At 39.1% G+C, this 18,988-nt stretch overlaps 1 protein-coding gene across 2 annotated transcripts; it reads right to left on the reverse strand.

The window, feature by feature from the left end:
- Window positions 1-5,896: 5,896 nt before the first annotated feature.
- Window positions 5,897-18,328, reverse strand: LOC114366653 (triokinase/FMN cyclase). Of its 2 annotated transcripts, none has more exons than XM_028323585.1 (14): window positions 18,154-18,328; window positions 16,199-16,341; window positions 15,840-15,903; window positions 15,433-15,543; window positions 15,017-15,105; window positions 14,728-14,817; window positions 14,037-14,154; window positions 10,714-10,841; window positions 10,239-10,356; window positions 9,926-10,164; window positions 9,227-9,392; window positions 8,160-8,307; window positions 7,244-7,343; window positions 5,897-6,194 (listed from the first exon to the last, which is right to left on the reverse strand). In XM_028323585.1, exons 1-14 carry the CDS (start codon window positions 18,161-18,163, stop codon window positions 6,063-6,065), a joined length of 1,656 nt encoding a protein of 551 aa, XP_028179386.1. In that variant the 5' UTR covers window positions 18,164-18,328; the 3' UTR covers window positions 5,897-6,062. The 2 variants fall into 2 exon arrangements, with proteins under 2 accessions (XP_028179386.1, XP_028179387.1); XM_028323586.1 differs by lacking the exon at window positions 18,154-18,328 and adding an exon at window positions 16,911-17,411.
- Between the last annotated feature and the right edge of the window lie 660 nt (window positions 18,329-18,988).

Raw genomic sequence — 18,988 nt, forward strand, 5'->3', positions numbered from 1 at the left:
GTTTCAGGCGAAAAAAGATCACACGTAAAATAGTAATTAAGTAATAATTAAATAAATTAACAATTTGCTATATTATATAAANTCAAAATCGTACAGTGTAAACCCCACCGTTGTAACGATATGACCGTATCGGTAAGTACTCACACAGCCACTCCAGTTTGTACCTAACGACCAACTTTAATGATTCCAGCCCTTTCTGCAAGGCGCACTTCGCAATTTACTTGCTTCCCTGTACTTTTTATACTCTTTGACGTGTTTTTTTCCATTTTTAATATCGAGTTTTAGGCCTGCGTTTTTTGTGCAAGTTTAAAATTATGGTAATGTTTTTAGAACGCAATGAGCACTTGTTATTTAATACATTCGAGAAAATACAAGTAGATGCAATTCTCTTAACCTCTACTTTCCTACAAGTCAAACTTTTAGGGTACATGAGTAATTTATACACATTTTTTTTGAAGTAATAAGGTTTTAAGCTTGCGTATTTTGAGGTATAATTATGTAGTACATTTTGTCTTTCAATAACAATCTAACTTTACATACAAACTCATAATAAAAATAAGAAAATCAACATTATTAAGTAATTTTACCTGGCATTTCAACGTTAATATATTTGTCAAAGAGCACTCTATATTAACAGTCTATGCCAATATTATGCCAAATCCAATATGTACTGAGCAAAACATTATTAACTATACTCATCTCTCAAGATTAGAAGAAGATTTTTAATACTTTTGTTATTGTAAAATATGTATATCCAAGTCAGTCAGTAAATAGCTTATTTACTAAGAAATGTATACATACAGAATCATATTAGGTAATGTTATAAAATTCATGGTAATTTTCGTAGCAAGTAATACGAAACTGCTACTAAAATTCCACACACTAGTAAGATTTTTACTATACCTACACTACTAGTAGCACCTAGGTAAATAAGTATTTAACACTTATTAAAATTTTGAGTTTAATTATGTAAACGTGTATTTTGAAAATAAAGAACATTGTATTAGATGCCTTTTCTCATTTCAACTACTGAAGCAATTCTTACCAATCTAGGAACATAAAATATGAAGAATCAATTTTTAGGTGTGTCCCATTGGGAATCGAAGGTCCTTCTATAAAAACTAGATCATAGAGCCAAAAAAATATTTTTAATCTCACAGGAAAAGTCGATTTAGGAAGTATAAAGCTCGTAATTCTAGAAAAATGGTCTTCCACGAGAGAGCTTAAGGTCTCAATGCTGGTTATTTGTAGAATTACCTTTTGCCTTATCGGAGAGAAGGGGGATGAAAAGGGGAGAAAAGAGGGGTGAAAAGGGGGAGGAAAAGGGGGTGGAAATCTTGAAAAATAGCCCTAGTCTAGACTGGCGGACTGGCTGACAACTGTTTAAAGGTAAGTTATGGCGTTCTCAGTTGTCAGGTAGTATCAGTTTGTATATTTCTTTAGGGTTAACTTGTTTGTATAAGTTATTTGAAATATCTGCTGTGTTACGCTAACAATTACAAATAGTACTGATGGATGATGCATTTATGTGGAACGGAATATAATAATAATTAAAATTTATCTAAAATAGAAAGACACGGGTCTTAACGCGACGTTTATTAATGAAAATCATGTACTCACGACTTCTTGACGTTTCGGCTGCTAATGCTGCAGCCGTGGGTTACTATTTTGGTTGAAACACACTTATGGATTTTAGTTTTTAAATTGTTTCATATCGTCGTTTTATTATTTCAACAACTTTAAATTTTATTTTAATTGATTGGATGTAAATACCATGTGTGAAGCTTATTTTGTTCACTGGTCTCATTTGTGGTATGATTTAAAATCTAGTCGAATTGGATCGTATAACGCAAATTTCCACATAGGTAAAAATACACATGTTATTTTTGCAATAAATGATTTTATCTTTTGAGCCTTAACCCATTGGTCATAAAGTCTCCGCACCAAACGGAGGGTACTTGGGATTTTATCGAACGTCATTGGCAGGCATTCAGGTAGTAATCACCGGCCCTCACTGCCGAGTGACCGTCATCACACTGCGGTCGACCGTTTCACGACACATTACCTGTGTAGTGATGTGGAGGTGTCGATAGTCGATATCGATGGAATAAGATGGCCGTTTTTATTTTACGCCGCCCGTGTTATTCAGTGAAATAAAGGAGCAATGTTGTTCTGAAGCAGTGGTAGGGTTTAAAAGGAACGTGTAAAAGCGCTGAATAAAGACTAAAATAAATTACTTTTCTGACTTTAAATTACAATAAATCGGAGCTGATGGCACTGGGATGATAATAGGAAGAGTGGAACTTTATTCAAAATCGAGAATAACTGTATGGCAACGGAACAAGAGTAATGTTTTTAATATGAGAGTATCAGTATCAGCTCTCTTAATACACTAAAAAAAATACTTGTGGGTTATCTCTAGTGGCAAATGTCGTTCCTATTTATGAATAGATAAAGCCCTAGGTCGCTATTATCAATACTCCTAGATTGTTTTGTAAACTATCGATACCTTGTCGCAGCCCTAGCAAATCGAAAGGTCTCCCACGCTCATTTCACGTGACGTTACGCGAGCTGACCCGCGCGATGACCGTCCCGTCTACGCTGCGGGACGCAAATCACAAGCGGGAGCGATTATTACATTTCATGCCAGTTTTAATCAAAATCCTATAGTAAACGAAAGCGTAGAATGTTTTTGAGCACAATAACGACTTAGAACAACTGGTCTTACTCGGCTGTAAACGTCAAATAATTCGTGACACCGAAAGTAGCCAAAAAGTTCGCAACACATTTTTGTTACAATAATTAAAATTAGCTTGTGTTGTCAACTTTTTGGCCACTTTGGGTGTTAACAAACTAATTTGGCACAGGCTGTACAATACCTTGTATAGGGAACCAGATCGCTCAGTAAAACACCTATTCGCTGGTCTGAAAATTTCCAAACTCAAATAGAAACATCAGAATGCCAACAGAGAGAGATAGAGGGAGTTCGTGTAGAGAGAGCAAGCCGCGATCCTAGCGGGACAGTTTGAGAGTAATTAAAAACAAGAAGAATAGCGCTTCAAACAGAGAACTGTCGAATACCAGCTATTATGGATTTACTGTAAATATTTTCTTTGTAATATCATCAACAGCCCTTTACAGTCCACTGCTGGACTATGAGCCTCCTCCACTATGGTGGAGGGATTTGCCATAATCTCCACGCTTGGCAGGCGGGTTGGAGATCGCAGTTTAAAAGATTGATGTTTTTCAGAGAGCGCTGCTGCCCATTCTCTGTTTGATGTGTAGTCCCTAAGTCGCCTCTTACGACACCCGCGGGAAGAGTAGGGGTGGTGACAAATGTATTCTACTCTGCCGTCACCACACGGCTTTGTAATATACCTATTTTTTAACGCGAGTTGCGTTGCGAGAGACGTAATGATACATAAGCTATTCTAACCTTAAAGAAACTAACTATTAAACGCTTTTCCCTTCAACTTGTACCAACCCCTCCACTGATCGCCACGAGAGCGCCCTAAGAACGCCATCCGTTACTGGCGGTCCATGGTATGACCGACTTGAGGCTAACCATTGGGGAGTTAATTATCTGGAAGAATTTGTAGTCCAATCAGACTGGTGAGTGTCATTTGATTTGATTACTACAAGAGATGTAAGAGAAATTCCTACTAATCCTACTAATATCCTACTATCCTACTAATATTATAAATGCGAAAGTTTGGATGTCTGGATATCTGAATGTTTGGATGTTTGTTACTCTTTCACGCAAAAACTACTGAACGGATTTTGATGAATCTTTACAGTATTATTGTTTATAACCCAGAATAACATATTATAGGCTTTAAGTTTTGACGATCTGTGACAGACTAAATTTCACGCGGGTGAAGCCGCGGGCAAAAGCTAGTTTTCAATAAAAATTTAGAAATGACTGTACATTTCTCAGGTTACCTTATCAAGTTACAGTAAAGTAGAATTTGAAACGTTTTACAATTTATTATGTTTACTCAAAACATGTCAAAGCTTGAAAGCTAACGCTTTGGAGCTTTTAGATAAACATAAAAATTGCATGTTCACAAGCTCTTTATTTGCGTGCATGTTGCTAATATTACTGTTTCTGTGGAGGCTGTGTTTACATTATTTATTTTAGATGGCAATAACTCTGTTTGAGGACTGACATGAATTTTTAAAATTCTTAATACTCTGCCTGCTGCCTTTTACCACTTAGCTATGGTTCTTGAGGGTATTAGTTCGTATCCCGATGGGGACAAAATGTTTATCTAATGAGCCCTAGGACGTTTACCACAAATCTTGGTGCTATTGAACGTTTTTAGTATAATTATTTCAAAATAACTTATAATCCGCGCGTTTCTTTCTGAAAACGGGCTAAAAATTATTCTGTACTTTTCCTGGGTCATGAACTCTTTCTCTCTCTCTATCTCTCTCAATCTCTTTATCAATCATCTAAATCAGTTAAGTAGTTTAAGGCTGAGTTTAACCACCTTTGTTGTATGGAGTTCGACAGTTTTGACGTTTATCTAAGTTAAAGTAAGATGACGTGTAACTCAACTTTAGTGTGAAAAGGTCACAAACCGATAATAATATGCACACTTTCGTAATAATATTAGTAGGTACGATTAGAATTCATATATTTTTTTCTGATCTTTAGAACACAAAGTTCACTCTTAAACCAAACAAAAAGTATTGTTTGCCAAATCAAATCGGAAAACCATTAAAAGGTTTAGTTTTACAATACAAACAAAACGCCTCAGACAGAATAATAAACGCAAAGAAACAAATTATACCTAAACCGTGGAAAAAGATCAAAAGAGAAATATGGCGAAGGCAGAACCTAACACATATTCGAATGTTCTATAAATGGAAAAAAAATATTGGTTTGACTCGGTTTACTTGCCAATATTTTAAGAAAAAATCGACGTTTTTGCCTATTGACTAGTTTGATACAGACTTTTTGACAGCTGTCAAATCTTGACTCTTGCAGAGATTTTGTATGGATAGGGGATGTCACTTGTGCGCGACCCACTTACTCGTAATTTGACGAGGTATAAAATTAATTTCACACTGAAATGCAAACCCATTTTCAGGGTTACAATGAAAATATGTTTTTTATTCAAGTTGTCTCTACTGGTTAATAGTGTCATCAACTAGTTTTTAAGGCTTTGCCAAACAGCGGGCAAGGCAATGGCAATGACTGTCGAGTGTACTACATTTAGTACAAAAGTATCATGTGAAGACACTCGACAGTCGTACTGTCACACTCGTTGTTTTCCAAAGCTTTTAAAAATCTCAAATGTGTGGTATTTAGACGACGGGACCCTTGGAGGAGACCCTAATACAGTTTTGGCCGATTTAAATATGTTAACACAAAACTTTGAAAAAGCCGGTTTAGATTTAAATTTTTCAAAATGTGAATTGTTTGTACCCGACTCCTGCCCTAATTCAGATAGGGTCATTTCGAATTTTAATTCCATAGCTCCCAATATTAAAATTATTAAAAGAGATTCCCTTCGCCTCCTTGGGTCTCCTATATTGGAGGAAGCGTTTGCTTCTTTCACAGACGAAAAATTACAGAGCTTTGAAAATGTTTCGGACCGTTTACTTAAAATTAACACACACATGGCGTGCACGATTATTCGNCTATTTTATGAATTTTTAGTCACTATGGAGCGCTTCACTGGACAAGAAGCGTGCTTTTTCACCCGGATTCACAACATTACTATGAGGTCTCACGGTGCGCGTGAACGCACAGGATCCCAAAAACCTATTAATAGACAATACTTGAGTGGCTGAGTGACTTATACGAGCCAATCACGTTTCAACGCTGTGCGTTCGACTTCGCATAGCATTGCTGCTTCACTTAACCAAGCATCGCTTGTGATTACGGATATTTTTATATTTGGTTTTTACTTAAGTACGCAAGAGCGCCCGAGATTAAGCGGAGGTCTTAAGAAACACCGGGCATATTTTATACCTTTTACTGTACTTAAACTGTATTTTAACTTCAACTTAAGAGCTTCTTTATAAGGTCTAACCCGTTAGCCAGCCATATCTCACCTGGCGGTCATCGCAGCGGTAGCCTTGGCGCCATTATCAGCCGCTACGCTAGCCGAAAGCAGCGCAGTCTTCAGATCACCCTTTATGTTCTGTTTGAGCGCTTGCGCAGCGTAGTGTAAGGTGTCCAACTGGAAACAAAGTTTAGGGATACTGATAGTAAAGGTTAATATTCGTGATACCACAGAATAATAATAAGTACCACGTAACAGAAGTTTTATTTTGCGAAGGTATTTTAAAAAATGTATGCTCAATGTCATTAACAATATGGTGTAATTTAGCCTGTCTCAAGAGTCAAGCACCATTTTGTTGACAAACGTCAGTGATCGGCACTGCGCCGAAGCTATAGGGCTGACTTCGGTAAAATGATGTGACGTGAGGTGCCAAACTGCGGAAAATGGCGGAGGAAATACATGATTTAGCATGAATTATCATGAACAATATTAACTACTTATTTACCTCTCAGTGTCTTGAGGCAACTTAAAAAAGTAGATTCTGTGTTTTTATTATTATTTAGGCAGTTAAATACTGCACAGTATTTAGTACACCATTTTCTTTATTTTCTTCCATCATACACAAGAATACGCGTGCGTGAGTCAATGTTCGCTCGTATGTGAGGCCTTGTTGAATAGTATCCTATAGGTGGGCCATCGTGCGTGTTTTGTTTTCGATATAAACTCGCGGAGATGACCAGGCCTGGTGATACGTTCCATTGTAAGGCTGGGTGGCTAATACGATTAATAGAATGGTCAGTGTAAAAAAAAAATTGCTAAACCTTCCTATAAGATTTAAAGGTTCATAACTACTAATGAATGCCAAGATAAAAATAGCCTAAATTATTTTAAACGTGTTTTTGAGGTGTGTTTTCTTTTCTTTGCACAAATGATGCCATTAAAAGGTCAGAATAGTCACCCATTGGTCCACCAATGGTCGCCACTGAGCTACTAACACTACGTAACACAGATTCGGTGTGTATTAAATAAGGGTTTTCGCGTATGAAAGATCCGCTAGATGGCGGGACGTGGATGTGGGGTCTGACTGCTGCGTGATTGGTGGATTTTGACATATCTGCCAATGTCATGTCAAAAATAATAACCAATCATGCAACATTTGGACCTTGCGTCTACGTATTGCCGCGGATTTTTCATACGCGAAAACCCTCATTATGTTTGTTATTTACCATCGTCCTGTCTCCGGGCTCGGCGCCTCCGTACTTGTTGATGGCCGCCATGGCGCTCTCCCATGCGGTAACCCATGATGCCAAGTCGTTTGATTTGGCGCTGAAAATTATTTATATTGTTAGTTGTAACTCTACAAAAGACAGTTTGTGAAGATGGATGTTGATTATTTTTTCAGGAACAAGTACTGAATGGAGTTTGATGAAACTTTACAGCTTAACGAAGTAATATAAGATTTTAAACTTTCGCGTTCCATTTCAATTAAAATAGTAACGGGTCTTAACGCGACGTTTATTAATGAGTTACATTATGTACTCACGGCTTGACGTTTCGGCTGCGATGCTGCAGCCGTGGTCGCGTTAAGACCCGTGTCTTACTATTTTAATTAACGAAGCAATTTAATATGTAATCTTATGGCACTTGTCCACCATCTGTGACTTTTAAAATGGCTAAAGATAAGGAGACATCCGTAACTCCGTAAGTGATGACGCAAAATGCTGAGAAAGGTGGCAGAATTTGGCCTAATTTTGGAAATTTTAATACGCCACACGATTAATTTTAAATTTCTATGACGGGTCTGGGCGTTACTGTTTATAATATTATGTATTTAAAAAGTATATAAGTGGTATATCCTTTAAGCTAGCACCCAAACCACAAGCATATTAGTTGCTTACTTTGGGGCTAGATGGCGCTGTGTGAAATTGTCTAATAACTTACGTGGGAATGGAGGCCGCGTACCGGAAAACGCCGCGTGGGACGTCCACCTACAAGGTGGACCGACGACATCGTAAAGGTAGCAGGGAAGCGCTAGACGCAGGCCGCTACCAATCGATCAACGTGGAAAGCATTGGGGGAGGCTTATGTGCAGCAGTGGACGTCCTATGGCTGAAATGATGTTGATGATGATGATGAACTCACGTGGACAGAGCCTGTGAAGCAGCAGCCAGTCCCAAGCTGTAGATGCCGCCCGACGTGCCGCCCATGTCTCTCTCGGCCGCCTCCGATAAGTCCCACAGAACGCTGGCGGGCTCAGCCATGGGTGCTTCTTCCACATACGTCAAAACGGCTGAAATAAACCGAAATGCGCTATAGAAACATATGAACGCGTTCACCGATCAGATCAGAGATCAATCCTGCAACGATTTTTTTTTATGCTAGTCAAGGCAGGTATTTGACCGCAATCGCACCTGGTGTTAAGTGAGATGCAGTCTAGGATGGTACATATCTGCCCTGTAAGTGCCTATTCACTCTCTAGAATTACACGGACATTATGTGTCAGGAGAGCACCGAATGATACTAAGAAAAAAAGGTAATAAGGCGTTTCCCTGCTACCTTTATCAGGTCGTCGGTCCACCTTGTGGGTGGACGTCACACGCTGCGTTTTCCGGTACGTGGCCTCCACTCCAGAACCTTGCTGCCCCATCGGCCGTCAGTTCTGCGTACTATGCGCCCTGCCCATTGCCTTTCAGCTTGCTAATCCGTCGGGCTATGTCAGCGACTTTAGTTCTTTTACAGATCTCCTCATTTCTGATTCGATCTCGTAAAGAAACACTCACAATTTTTTTTTTATGCATGACAAGGCAGGTATTTGACCACAATAGACTTTCGTCTTGGGTTCTGGAATGGAGGCCACGGACCGGAAAACGCAGCGTGGGACGTCCACCCACAAGGTGGACCGACGACCTGATAAAGGTAGCGGGAAGGGGCTGGATGCAGGCCGCTACCAACCGTGCGATGTGGAAGTCATTGGGGGAGGCCTATGTTCAGCAGTGGACGTCCTGTGGCTGAAATGATGATGATGATGAGACTTTCGTCTTAAGGCATTGATGTATTTTGGACGAAAAGTCAGGGTCTATTTAGAAATACAAAAATTTTATTAAGACAGCACTTACTTTTAAGTTTAAGCACCTTTAGTTATAGTAATTTCATGTATGCGTGTTTGTCTTGTTGGTTGTCCTAATAAATAAAATAAAATAAATAAATACCTTGGGCAAACTTCTTGAGGGTGTTCCCGCAGTCCCCGTCGCCGCAGCCCGAGTCGAGCCTGTTTAACAGCGCCTCGTTCTTCTCTAACTCCCGCGCAGCTGTCGTCAGGCAGTTCCGAAGGATGTCCTGCCCTTTGGCAGAGAGGGACGGCCCTCCTGACGCTTTCTGTAAAGACAAAAACCTGTTTTATGCCAGCTTTCTCGTTGTATTTAGCATATTTCAACATCATCACCACCGTCTCAGCCTATAGCAGTAATGCCAACTATCTTCTTACGTCATCGGTAGTACAATGAGGGCTATCGTTTTAGCGCTCACCAGTTAGCGCCACTGTAGAGTAAGGTCCTGTCACTTGCTAGTAGCGAAGACAGTGGCACCAACTGGTGAGCGCGAAAGTGGTAAGAGGACTATCGCATTTGCACTGATCAAGATGGCGCCACTGTAGAGTAAGGTCCTGTCAATCGCCAGGGGTGCCAACTGTTAAGTATAAAAACGATAGCCCTCATTGAAGAGAAGTCTTCATTCGAAAGTTCGTTTTGCCCTGAAGCAGCGCGTGGGGGACCATTCTGAAGAAGGTATTATTTTAGGTTCACCTCCGTTACACTTGGATGAAAAGATAGGAAGATCGTGCCTTGAGGTGTTCCTTGAGAAAAGCCTACGTAAAACAGTCCCATTGACTAAAATAATAATGTAAAGCTCACCATCTTCTCATCCGTTAACAGTTTTTGAGTCAAAACGACGTCAGTGCCACTGCCCCCGTTTCCCACGGAAGCCTCGCCTCCCGGCCAGGCGGGGGCATTCGTTGGGGCGTCCAAATACCCCAACCACACGTCCGCTTTATCCTCAGGGAGGTGTAGCAAACAGATTTGGAAGCCGTGCATTTCTAGCGAAGACTTCATGTGCCCAGAGTATATACGTTCTAATTTGATTTTCTTGCAGTCTGAAAAAATATTACTGGTGATTACAATGATAACTTTTTGTTTCTTTAAAATAATATTTACTACATTTCTTTACCTAGATAATCCTTTATTTCCTTGCTAATGATGTTCATCTCCAGAATAGAAGTTCCTCCCAAATTGTTGATCATGGCTACCACTCTATTTCCAGGTGCCAGTTTCAAGTAATCTACAATCTGAAATACACCATTAATTTTCTTTGGAGATTAAAATATACAGGGTGGAAACGTTAAGTGATCTCACTCGTTCTAAACTATAAAAGATATCGAAAAACTGATTGCTGATCTTGGAAGTGCTTCATGAGCTCTATCAAACGATGTCATAAAAGAATCTCGACCGTATTCACAAACATTACTACGAGGTCTCACAGTGCGCGTGGACGCACAGGGTGACACACGAACTAATCACAGAGCCTATTCAACGCTGTGCGTTCGATTTTCTGCTTCACATAAGCAATCATCGTTTGTGAATACGGGCACGTATGTCTTTAGCCGCATTAGAAAGGAAACTATTAATTACGGTGCAATAAGTACCTTTTCGAGGATCAATCCGACCACCTCCTTGGCGGTGCCGATTTGCTCTTTTGAAATACCCGCTTCTCCGTGCACACCAGCTCCTAACTCCATCTCGCCGTGTGCGATCTCGAATAAAGGTGGCTGACCTTAAATGAAATGAAATATTTATTGCCAGATCAAGTAGTACAAAATAAAAGACAGACCTCCACACTAGGCACTGCCTGTCCTGTGGAGGAAGGAATCACGATTTACAAGTAGTATTAGTACCTAAGCAGAAATGCAATATAAGGATACAATAAATCAAAAGATAGGTAAGGGCATTAGGAATGAGTGTTGTGCATATAGTGCTTGTGTGTAAAAGTGTAGATGTGTTGTGTGTGAGGTAAATTATTTATTACCATGGTAACCACCAAGTGTAAAGGAATCTTCAAGACCTGGATCAAGGTTCCAAACTCGTAAAAGGGAAGGGCACTTCAAAACCTGGATTAAGCTTTCGAAAAACTGGCCCTACGGTGTATAGGGTTCTTGCCCACGGCATCCAGTTTTTCGGTTCCCTGCATTACTGAATCCCGCAAAACCAAGAAAACAGGACAGAACACAGAACACCAAACCTGTGTGTTCACATGGCACTATCCCGTTTTTTGTAGGTACGGGCAGGCCTGCCTCACTCCGCGCGGTACATCCGATAATTACCTACAGCGAAGCGCCCCGCCGGCGGGTATTATATCAGTCGAGTGTCACGCGCGCGCCCGTCGGGACTTGATGTTTTGCCTTTAATAAATAATTTATTTTGAATACAATTTATGATGTTTTAAGAATTTTATTGTTAAAATATTAACTATTAAAAAACCGGCCAAGTGCGAGTCGGGCTCGCGCACAAAGGGTTCCGTAGCAGCAAATATAATAAACTTATTATGTCAATTTATACACCTGGTGAATGGAGCCTAAACTCTCCCGATATTTTGCCTTGTACTTTTATGTATGAATATTAATTTTATATATGTATTTATAAATATTCCGAGCTAAAGAGGTGGCAAAAGCAATGGCAAACAAACCACAATCAATAGTATTCGGTTGTCGCTGAACACTTGGAAACTGAATACATGACTCCGATAGATACGGAAACAAGGCTTTTACATATATTTTTTGCGATTTTCCTAGAACACCAACAAGACTATCGTACACACGCAGTATTCCATTAATGTAATAAATACAACTCCAGTGCCCCACTAATCCCACGTCACCGTCATAAATTACTTGAAGGTGCGTCTCATTTTTAGGTACAGGTTCAATCAGTTCAGGGTGTTGAAATAATTCTAGCTCACGCGGTCTAAATGGTGCACCATAGCAAATGGAGCTTAAATAAGTGGCCGAATATATTACTCGGAGGATTTTAAACGTTAGACCCCACGTCGAGGTTGAAATGTGACTTAAGGCATAAAAGTTCTTTTTAGCTTTTTCACCGATCTGTTTAATGTGCTCGACAAAACTAAAGTTTTTCTCTAAAATTAGTCCGAGATAGCAAACAGATTCCCGTTTTTTAACAGTTATTTCATTGAATTTAATGCGAGGCAAAACTTTAAGATTACCTTTTAATAGAAGCTGATAAGTTTTGTGAGGGGCAAACTGCAAACGATTCCTGTCTCCCCATTGAGATATTAAATTCAAGCATGTATCCGCTAGATTTTCAAGCTTTGATCTAGTGTCAGCCTCTATTAAAAGGAGACCGTCATCAGCGTACCCGGTTAACGAACAGCCTTCGGGTAGTGGTAATGCTAGAAAATCATCGAAACCCAAATTCCAAAGGTAGGGCCCTAGGACCGATCCTTGGGGACAGCCGCGCGTGAGCACCTTTGATTCAGCATGATGGCCGAGTTTTAATTTAGTTGTACCGTTACAAAAGTACGAGTGCAGTAGTGAATATATATTACTATAGCATCCACGAACTTTCAGTTTTAAGAGCAGGATCGGCCACCAAGCATTGTCGAAGGCACCTGAAATATCGAGGAATATTCCTACAACGTACTTTGCCACCGAGGACGTCACTTTTTGTCTAACAGATATTACTGCATCTGCAGTAGACTTCCCGGCGGTGAAGCCAAACTGCTGCTCGTGAAAAATTGGACCACCCGGTAGCAAACGCGGCACTACTAATCGCTCCAACAGTTTACCTAATGAGGGAAGTAATGTAATAGGTCGGTACGATTTAGGATCTTCGGGCGGTTTGTCACCTCCCATATTAACTATTACCTTTCCGTGTAGGTAAATGAAACGGAAGAGTAACATCGATACACCAAATTACGACAAGCTAGTTCTTTTACCATAATGCATAGGTACCCCAACAATATTCAGTAAAAAATAAATTATTGCCAAAGTACAGCGAGTAACATTAGATTAAGTTTGTGCAAAGCCAAATACAAATATGATTTTCGGGTGACGCCTCTCGTTCTAGGATGTAGCCGTTTCGTGTTTGCGTAGTAAGTAGGTAGGTATGATGTCATTCTTTCTTCTGTTCTAGTAGGTATGTTTAATTTATTTGTCTTATGTTAAAATAGGTATGAATGAAGACATTGTATTAAAATAAGTACTTTTTTATCCTAAGTAGGTATATTTAAAATGTTATTTTTACAAAGGTAAAATAACACTAATACTTACCTACATACGTACCTCATTACAAGTATCTAAGTAGATTAATTCTATTTTTTCACTAGACAGCATAGCAACCCTAACAGCGTAAGAAGAGTTCAGAGACATGCGATAGAAAGAGACAAAACTTGTAGGTGAATAAAATTGTAGGTACGTAGTGCTGTGCGAGCTGAATTCCACTGTATCGCGTCGTAGCAAGACTCGCATTTATTTAAATCGTCTTGCGGAGTAATCCTTCTGTACCTGTACTATTACTTATTCTGTGGTACGGGTGCGTGTTTGCAGATAATATGTTATAAAGAAAGTTGCTAGTGGGTATACGTCTAATAAAACAATACTTAAATAAATAAATAAATAATAATATATCTTTGGACAATTTCACACAGCGCCAATTAAATTGGATTTAATTGGCCAATTAACACTTGTAATTAAATTGGATCCTGTATTTATTGGTCCGGTTTAATGAAAAAACACATTGGACAGTAGCACAGGCTATCTTCTTCGTTCGTTCGTTTCAGCCGAAAGATGTCCACTGCTGGACAAAGGCCTCCCCAACGATTTCCACAAAGACCGTTCCTGCGCCGCTCGCTATCTTCTTAGTTCGTTCGTTTCAACCAATCGACGTCCACTGCTGGACAAAGGCCTCCCCCAAGGCTTTCCACAATGAACGGACTTAGTAGATACATAATAATTACCCGGCAAAGAACAGGGGCTGATGCAGACTCCAAGAGTGCCCATGTACTTGACAGCCTCGGCCGCCGCGTCCCTCATTGATGTCAGGTCGGCACCTTGGGCGGCCATAGCGCCACACATCTGGAGATTAGAAGAATGTGTCATTGATCCATCATCATCATCGTCAGTTAAAGAATATTGCACCTTTCCGAAGTAAATTGGTTTTTCCTCCAAGTGCCGCCTCCTCAATAGTGTCTGCGCCTCCGTTTAGGTCATCGACAAAACTATTATGCTTCAAAAGTTTAGCTGCTCTAGGATAAACCGAACCTTCATCAGCCGCTAACTGCTGCAAACACCGAATGGCAACAAATGGACTTGACTTAAGACCGTAAGTATTCGTGGTGAGGCTATAAACACCTACGGGATCCGTACTATGCTCTCTCCAGAGTATTAATTTGGTGGTTATTTTTAACCGACTTCAAAAAAGGATGGAAGCTGTCTTCGATTTCAATTTTTTTATAGAAAAAGTAATGATGAACGTCATTTTATTGAAATATTTTATTGTTACTGCTGTATATGCCTATTTTATTAGTCGATCATTCATTTTCCTTCGTTCATAATAATTTCTTTGCAAGATGATGAATGTTGGTTTCATCATCGTGTGCGTCTTAAATAAGATAGTGAAGAAACTTTTTTTTTCTATGTATGCCATACCTTGAATAAGAAGACTTCGGACAACATGCCTCGACCTCCAGTCTTGTTGTGACTGGATGCGACATCTTCACCTAATATCACTCCTTCTGCCTGATAACAAGATTCAAACTTCAATGCCTAGTGTACCTACCATTTGCTTCTTTTAAAGCTTGATTATGTATTCAAGATCAAAATGTTTTTGACACTATATTTGGTGGTGAATTGTGATTGGGATCCAGGAAAAAGTAAAAAGTGAAAAAGCCCAAAGTCTAAACTAAACAAAGAATACAGAAGTAATCTATGGTAATACCTTAATTCCAGCCAGTTTAGCCTTTTCGATGGCCTTACCGAAGTTCAGTCTGTCACCAGTGTAGTTCCCGATCAAGACGAGGCAACCTCCTGAAATGAACGGGGTAATGGTCACTTTCCAGTGACCAAGAGCTTGCTACTGCAAAAGTTTTGCCTTTAAAAGTGGCAAGCGTGACGTCACATGGTGACACTTCTAGGACAAAAATGTCCCGCGACGTGTGGCTTCGTCGGAAGAAGCGCATGCGTGTACTTATTATAGAGAATGGTCTGGTGCCCCCCAAGGATGTTGGGCTACCGATCCGAACTAACTCATGAGCTCTGATACTAATCAGATATTAAATATCTGATAATAAAGTGTATAGCTGACTTAAGTTACCTTCGATAGAAGAAGAACTAACTTACGTTATCAGTCATTACCTTTATTATACTGGGCAAGATATGCGATGGTATACAAAACGTTGCCGGTCGGTGGGGAAGCGAATATGCCGCCGGCTATGGACCCATCCAGCATTCCTGATCCGACGAAACCTGAAGATCACAACAGAAGATTTATTAATGATCTGGAAATATCTTTTACAGCTGAACTCTCGATTGGGATACTCCCGGAGATTCTAGATTCGATTCAGAGGTGGAATTATGTAAAGCAATCGTAATCATTTGACAGTTCATAACGTGTATGATAAAGTCAGTTAAACAAAGCGTTTGCTTTAAACAATTCCACCGCAGATATGGGACATAACTTGTTTAAAAAATGCTCTGCATTTTTGGATCTAGCATGGAAAGGGGATTAGAGTCTACATGGCATACGAGAATAAGTTATTTACCTGCTGCAAAAGGTTCATGTCCTGAACCTCCACCTCCGATTAATGCAACTTTTCCAGTAACCGTCTGAAAAAGAAAACAACTGCACTGTACACACTGACAGCATATCCAACTATATAAATCCCTCACTGTGGCAACATAGTATCGAAGTATTACGAGTGCAGGATGGCGTCGTCGGCAGATACCGTTTAGGTGCAGAACGTCCAAGTTACAATATGTCCAGTGGTTGCAAAATGTCCAAGTAGCAAAATATCCAGGTCAAAAAAGGTAATACAAAGGTACAATAGGACCTACTGTATCTAAAGAAAATGTAGCTTTTGCTACTGAAAAAAACTGAATACATTTTCTTCAACCGTACTACCTGTGATCGGACCGTGACAACTCTGTGCATCGGGTGTAAGCGTAGCATGGGGTACATGGCCACCAGACCATGCAGGTTGTCGTCCACGCACGTCTCCGGCGAGTTGATGATCTTTGACGTCACTGGCTTCGCCGCCATCTTGGCTGGAACGCCAAAAGTAACTTAAATACCAAATAACTTTCGAACTGCTCCAGCTTTATGTTTCAGTATTCAAATACTTGCATAATAATGCCCAAAATCATAATAATACTCACTAGCGTTATTTATTTGCGTTATCTCTAAGAAGCAAAACATTCATAATGATAAATTTTATTACATAAATTATATTACCAGCAAAAAACGAGAAAATAACAACACTTGTTATCGCCAAACCATGACATTATTCGTTCATTAACTGAATAATAATCATACTACTTACATTAACTATAAACATAAGAATATTAAGTATTATTGTTGTTTACGAATCAAACTACAATCCAAATACCTTTTTTCCTAGTTAGAGTTTTATGTGATCTAGACAATATGATATTTCCTAAATATTATTTAGGTAAGTAGGTACTTACATTGAAAAAAGCGATAAGAAAATGCTATTTTAATAACGAAGTTAATGCAGTATTGTTATATGCGATAGTGCTTTAAACATTTAAGTGCCTAATAGCACTCGTTTGTTCTCAACATCTTCAGGCTAAATTTTAATTTACAAAACACTTACATGCTTCTCGCAGGTCTTTTTATTGTGCCGTAATATTATATTAAAGCTAATAACTTAATCAGCCAATTGTAGACTATCAGATCACAAGTTATCACCAGCCTACGGCTCCGGCCCAACTCCTGGGGAGCCATAAATATCTGCGAGTGTCTTAATCTTAAAAAAAACAATAGGGTTGACAAAAAATTGCTTCGGTGATAATGCCGGTAACTAATTACAGAAAGTTTAATTTGCTACCTACATTTCTTTGCGTTCATTGCCACAGGGTCAAGTGACCAGTAGTAGGTACTTTTGTAATGTGCCAGATAAACTTTATGTAGAGACATAAGCTTATGAAAAAAATAAGACTGATCAATAACAACAAGACTAGCAGTAGACAAACAAAATGTTCTTGAGATCGATTAGGGTCAAAAAACAACAACAGTCTGTTGATGAATTGAGTCAGACCACGCACAAAAACATCCGTGTCTCAGTGAATGCATTAACTAAAGTAAATATCTTAATTATCATCTTTGTTTAGAATTTCGATTGATTGATTTTGTGTGGCAATAGAACTGCTGCCCAGGCAGACCTCTGTAGTCTTCTTGACTTCACAAAGAAATACTTAATGTAGAAATCATTGATTTCTACATTAAGTTTTGTATATTGATGATTTCAAATCATATTCGATATTTCGTTACAAATTCAAGTTTATCTCACGCCCACTGAATCGAGTCAATTACCGAACAATATAAGCTAAGATACGCCGTAGACAACCCTCAAACTACTGATAAGTGTTATCAGGCAAAGTTTACGACCCCCTACCGGTTGATACTTGCTGTGATACAGTCTCGCGCCGGCCGGATACTGAGATGCGCGTGTATCAAAATTATAAAAAATACATAATTTATAAAGCTACTTAGGTAATTTACATATTTCGACATGTAACAGCGGAAACTAATAATAGTAATAATTAAAAACTGTCAAATAAAGTTACCACTAAGTAAGTACATACCTACACAACAACAAAAAACTGACTTTACAAATGAGCAGGCAAGTAGGTAAAAATTTTTTTTCTGACCGGTATATTCTAGACCGGAAACTACTTTTCGTTGGTCTACTAGCTTCGTTGCGACCTTATCTTTTAATCAGTTTTATTTTAAGATAAAACATCGATATGACCATCATTGCCAACATTAATAACGCCATAAAATAATTTACCTAACGTAAAATGGTTTAAGTATTTTTTTATCAAAATAAAACTTACTTTGTGACATCCTTCTAGGTATGATTAGTAAAACACGTCTCCAAACATAACTCACAAACTACAGTCTACACATTAGCAACGAGACAAATAAACTCACAAAATAAACATCTCAACGAGAATACTCGCTACTTAGTACTCGTAGTTGTGATATTGCCAGTCTAATTACTACAGCCAACTACTTACAACCTCCAAAGGAAGCAAAACACTGCCACTAATTTGCATTTTAAACTCACGGAAAATTATTAAAAACTTCGAACTTTTACACTCAATATTGATATTTAAGTTGGAGTGTTAAGAGTTATAGTTATTTGATTCAACATCGACATGAGACGTTGGAAGGCGTTTGTGACAATAAGTGCCACAATCGGTCAGTGCAATACAAGTCGGACGAATTAATCACAAGTAGTAGAACTGACTATTTTTAGACGGGGATTGATCATGCACGCGGGTTGCTCTTCAACTAGCAAGTAAGTAATAGGTAATAGTTCACTCCTAACTGAATTATAAACCGATTAAACCTCAAGTAAAAGAGCAAATATAGGACACACTAAGTGCAAAATAATATTCTATTGAAACCGAAACTAGTCTCAAAACACAGCTGAAACATTAAGCGGTTGTTATATTTTAAATAGGTACGAGGACTGTTTGGATCGCAGAGGATAATTGCGAACTTAACTGATTATATTGACTACTAGCTTTCCGCCCGCGGCTTCGCCCGCGTGGAATTTTGTCTGTCACAGAAAAACTTTATCGCGCGCGCGCGTCCCTGTTTCAAAAACCGGGATAAAAACTATCCTATGTTCTTTCCCGGGACTCAAACTATCTCTATGCCAAA

This window comes from Ostrinia furnacalis, unplaced genomic scaffold (genome assembly GCF_004193835.3).
Source record: "Ostrinia furnacalis isolate ACB-3 unplaced genomic scaffold, ASM419383v2 OfSCF0651, whole genome shotgun sequence".
Classification (NCBI taxonomy): domain Eukaryota; kingdom Metazoa; phylum Arthropoda; class Insecta; order Lepidoptera; family Crambidae; genus Ostrinia; species Ostrinia furnacalis.

Excerpts from the sequence above, each read along its gene's own strand:
- LOC114366653 (XM_028323585.1), bottom strand. Across the intron at positions 10,165-10,238 it reads GGAAATAAAGGATTATCTAG|ACTGCAAGAAAATCAAATTA; the intron begins GTAAAGAAATGT and ends ATATTTTTTCAG. Across the intron at positions 9,393-9,925 it reads TGTTAACGGATGAGAAGATG|AAAGCGTCAGGAGGGCCGTC; the intron begins GTGAGCTTTACA and ends TTGTCTTTACAG.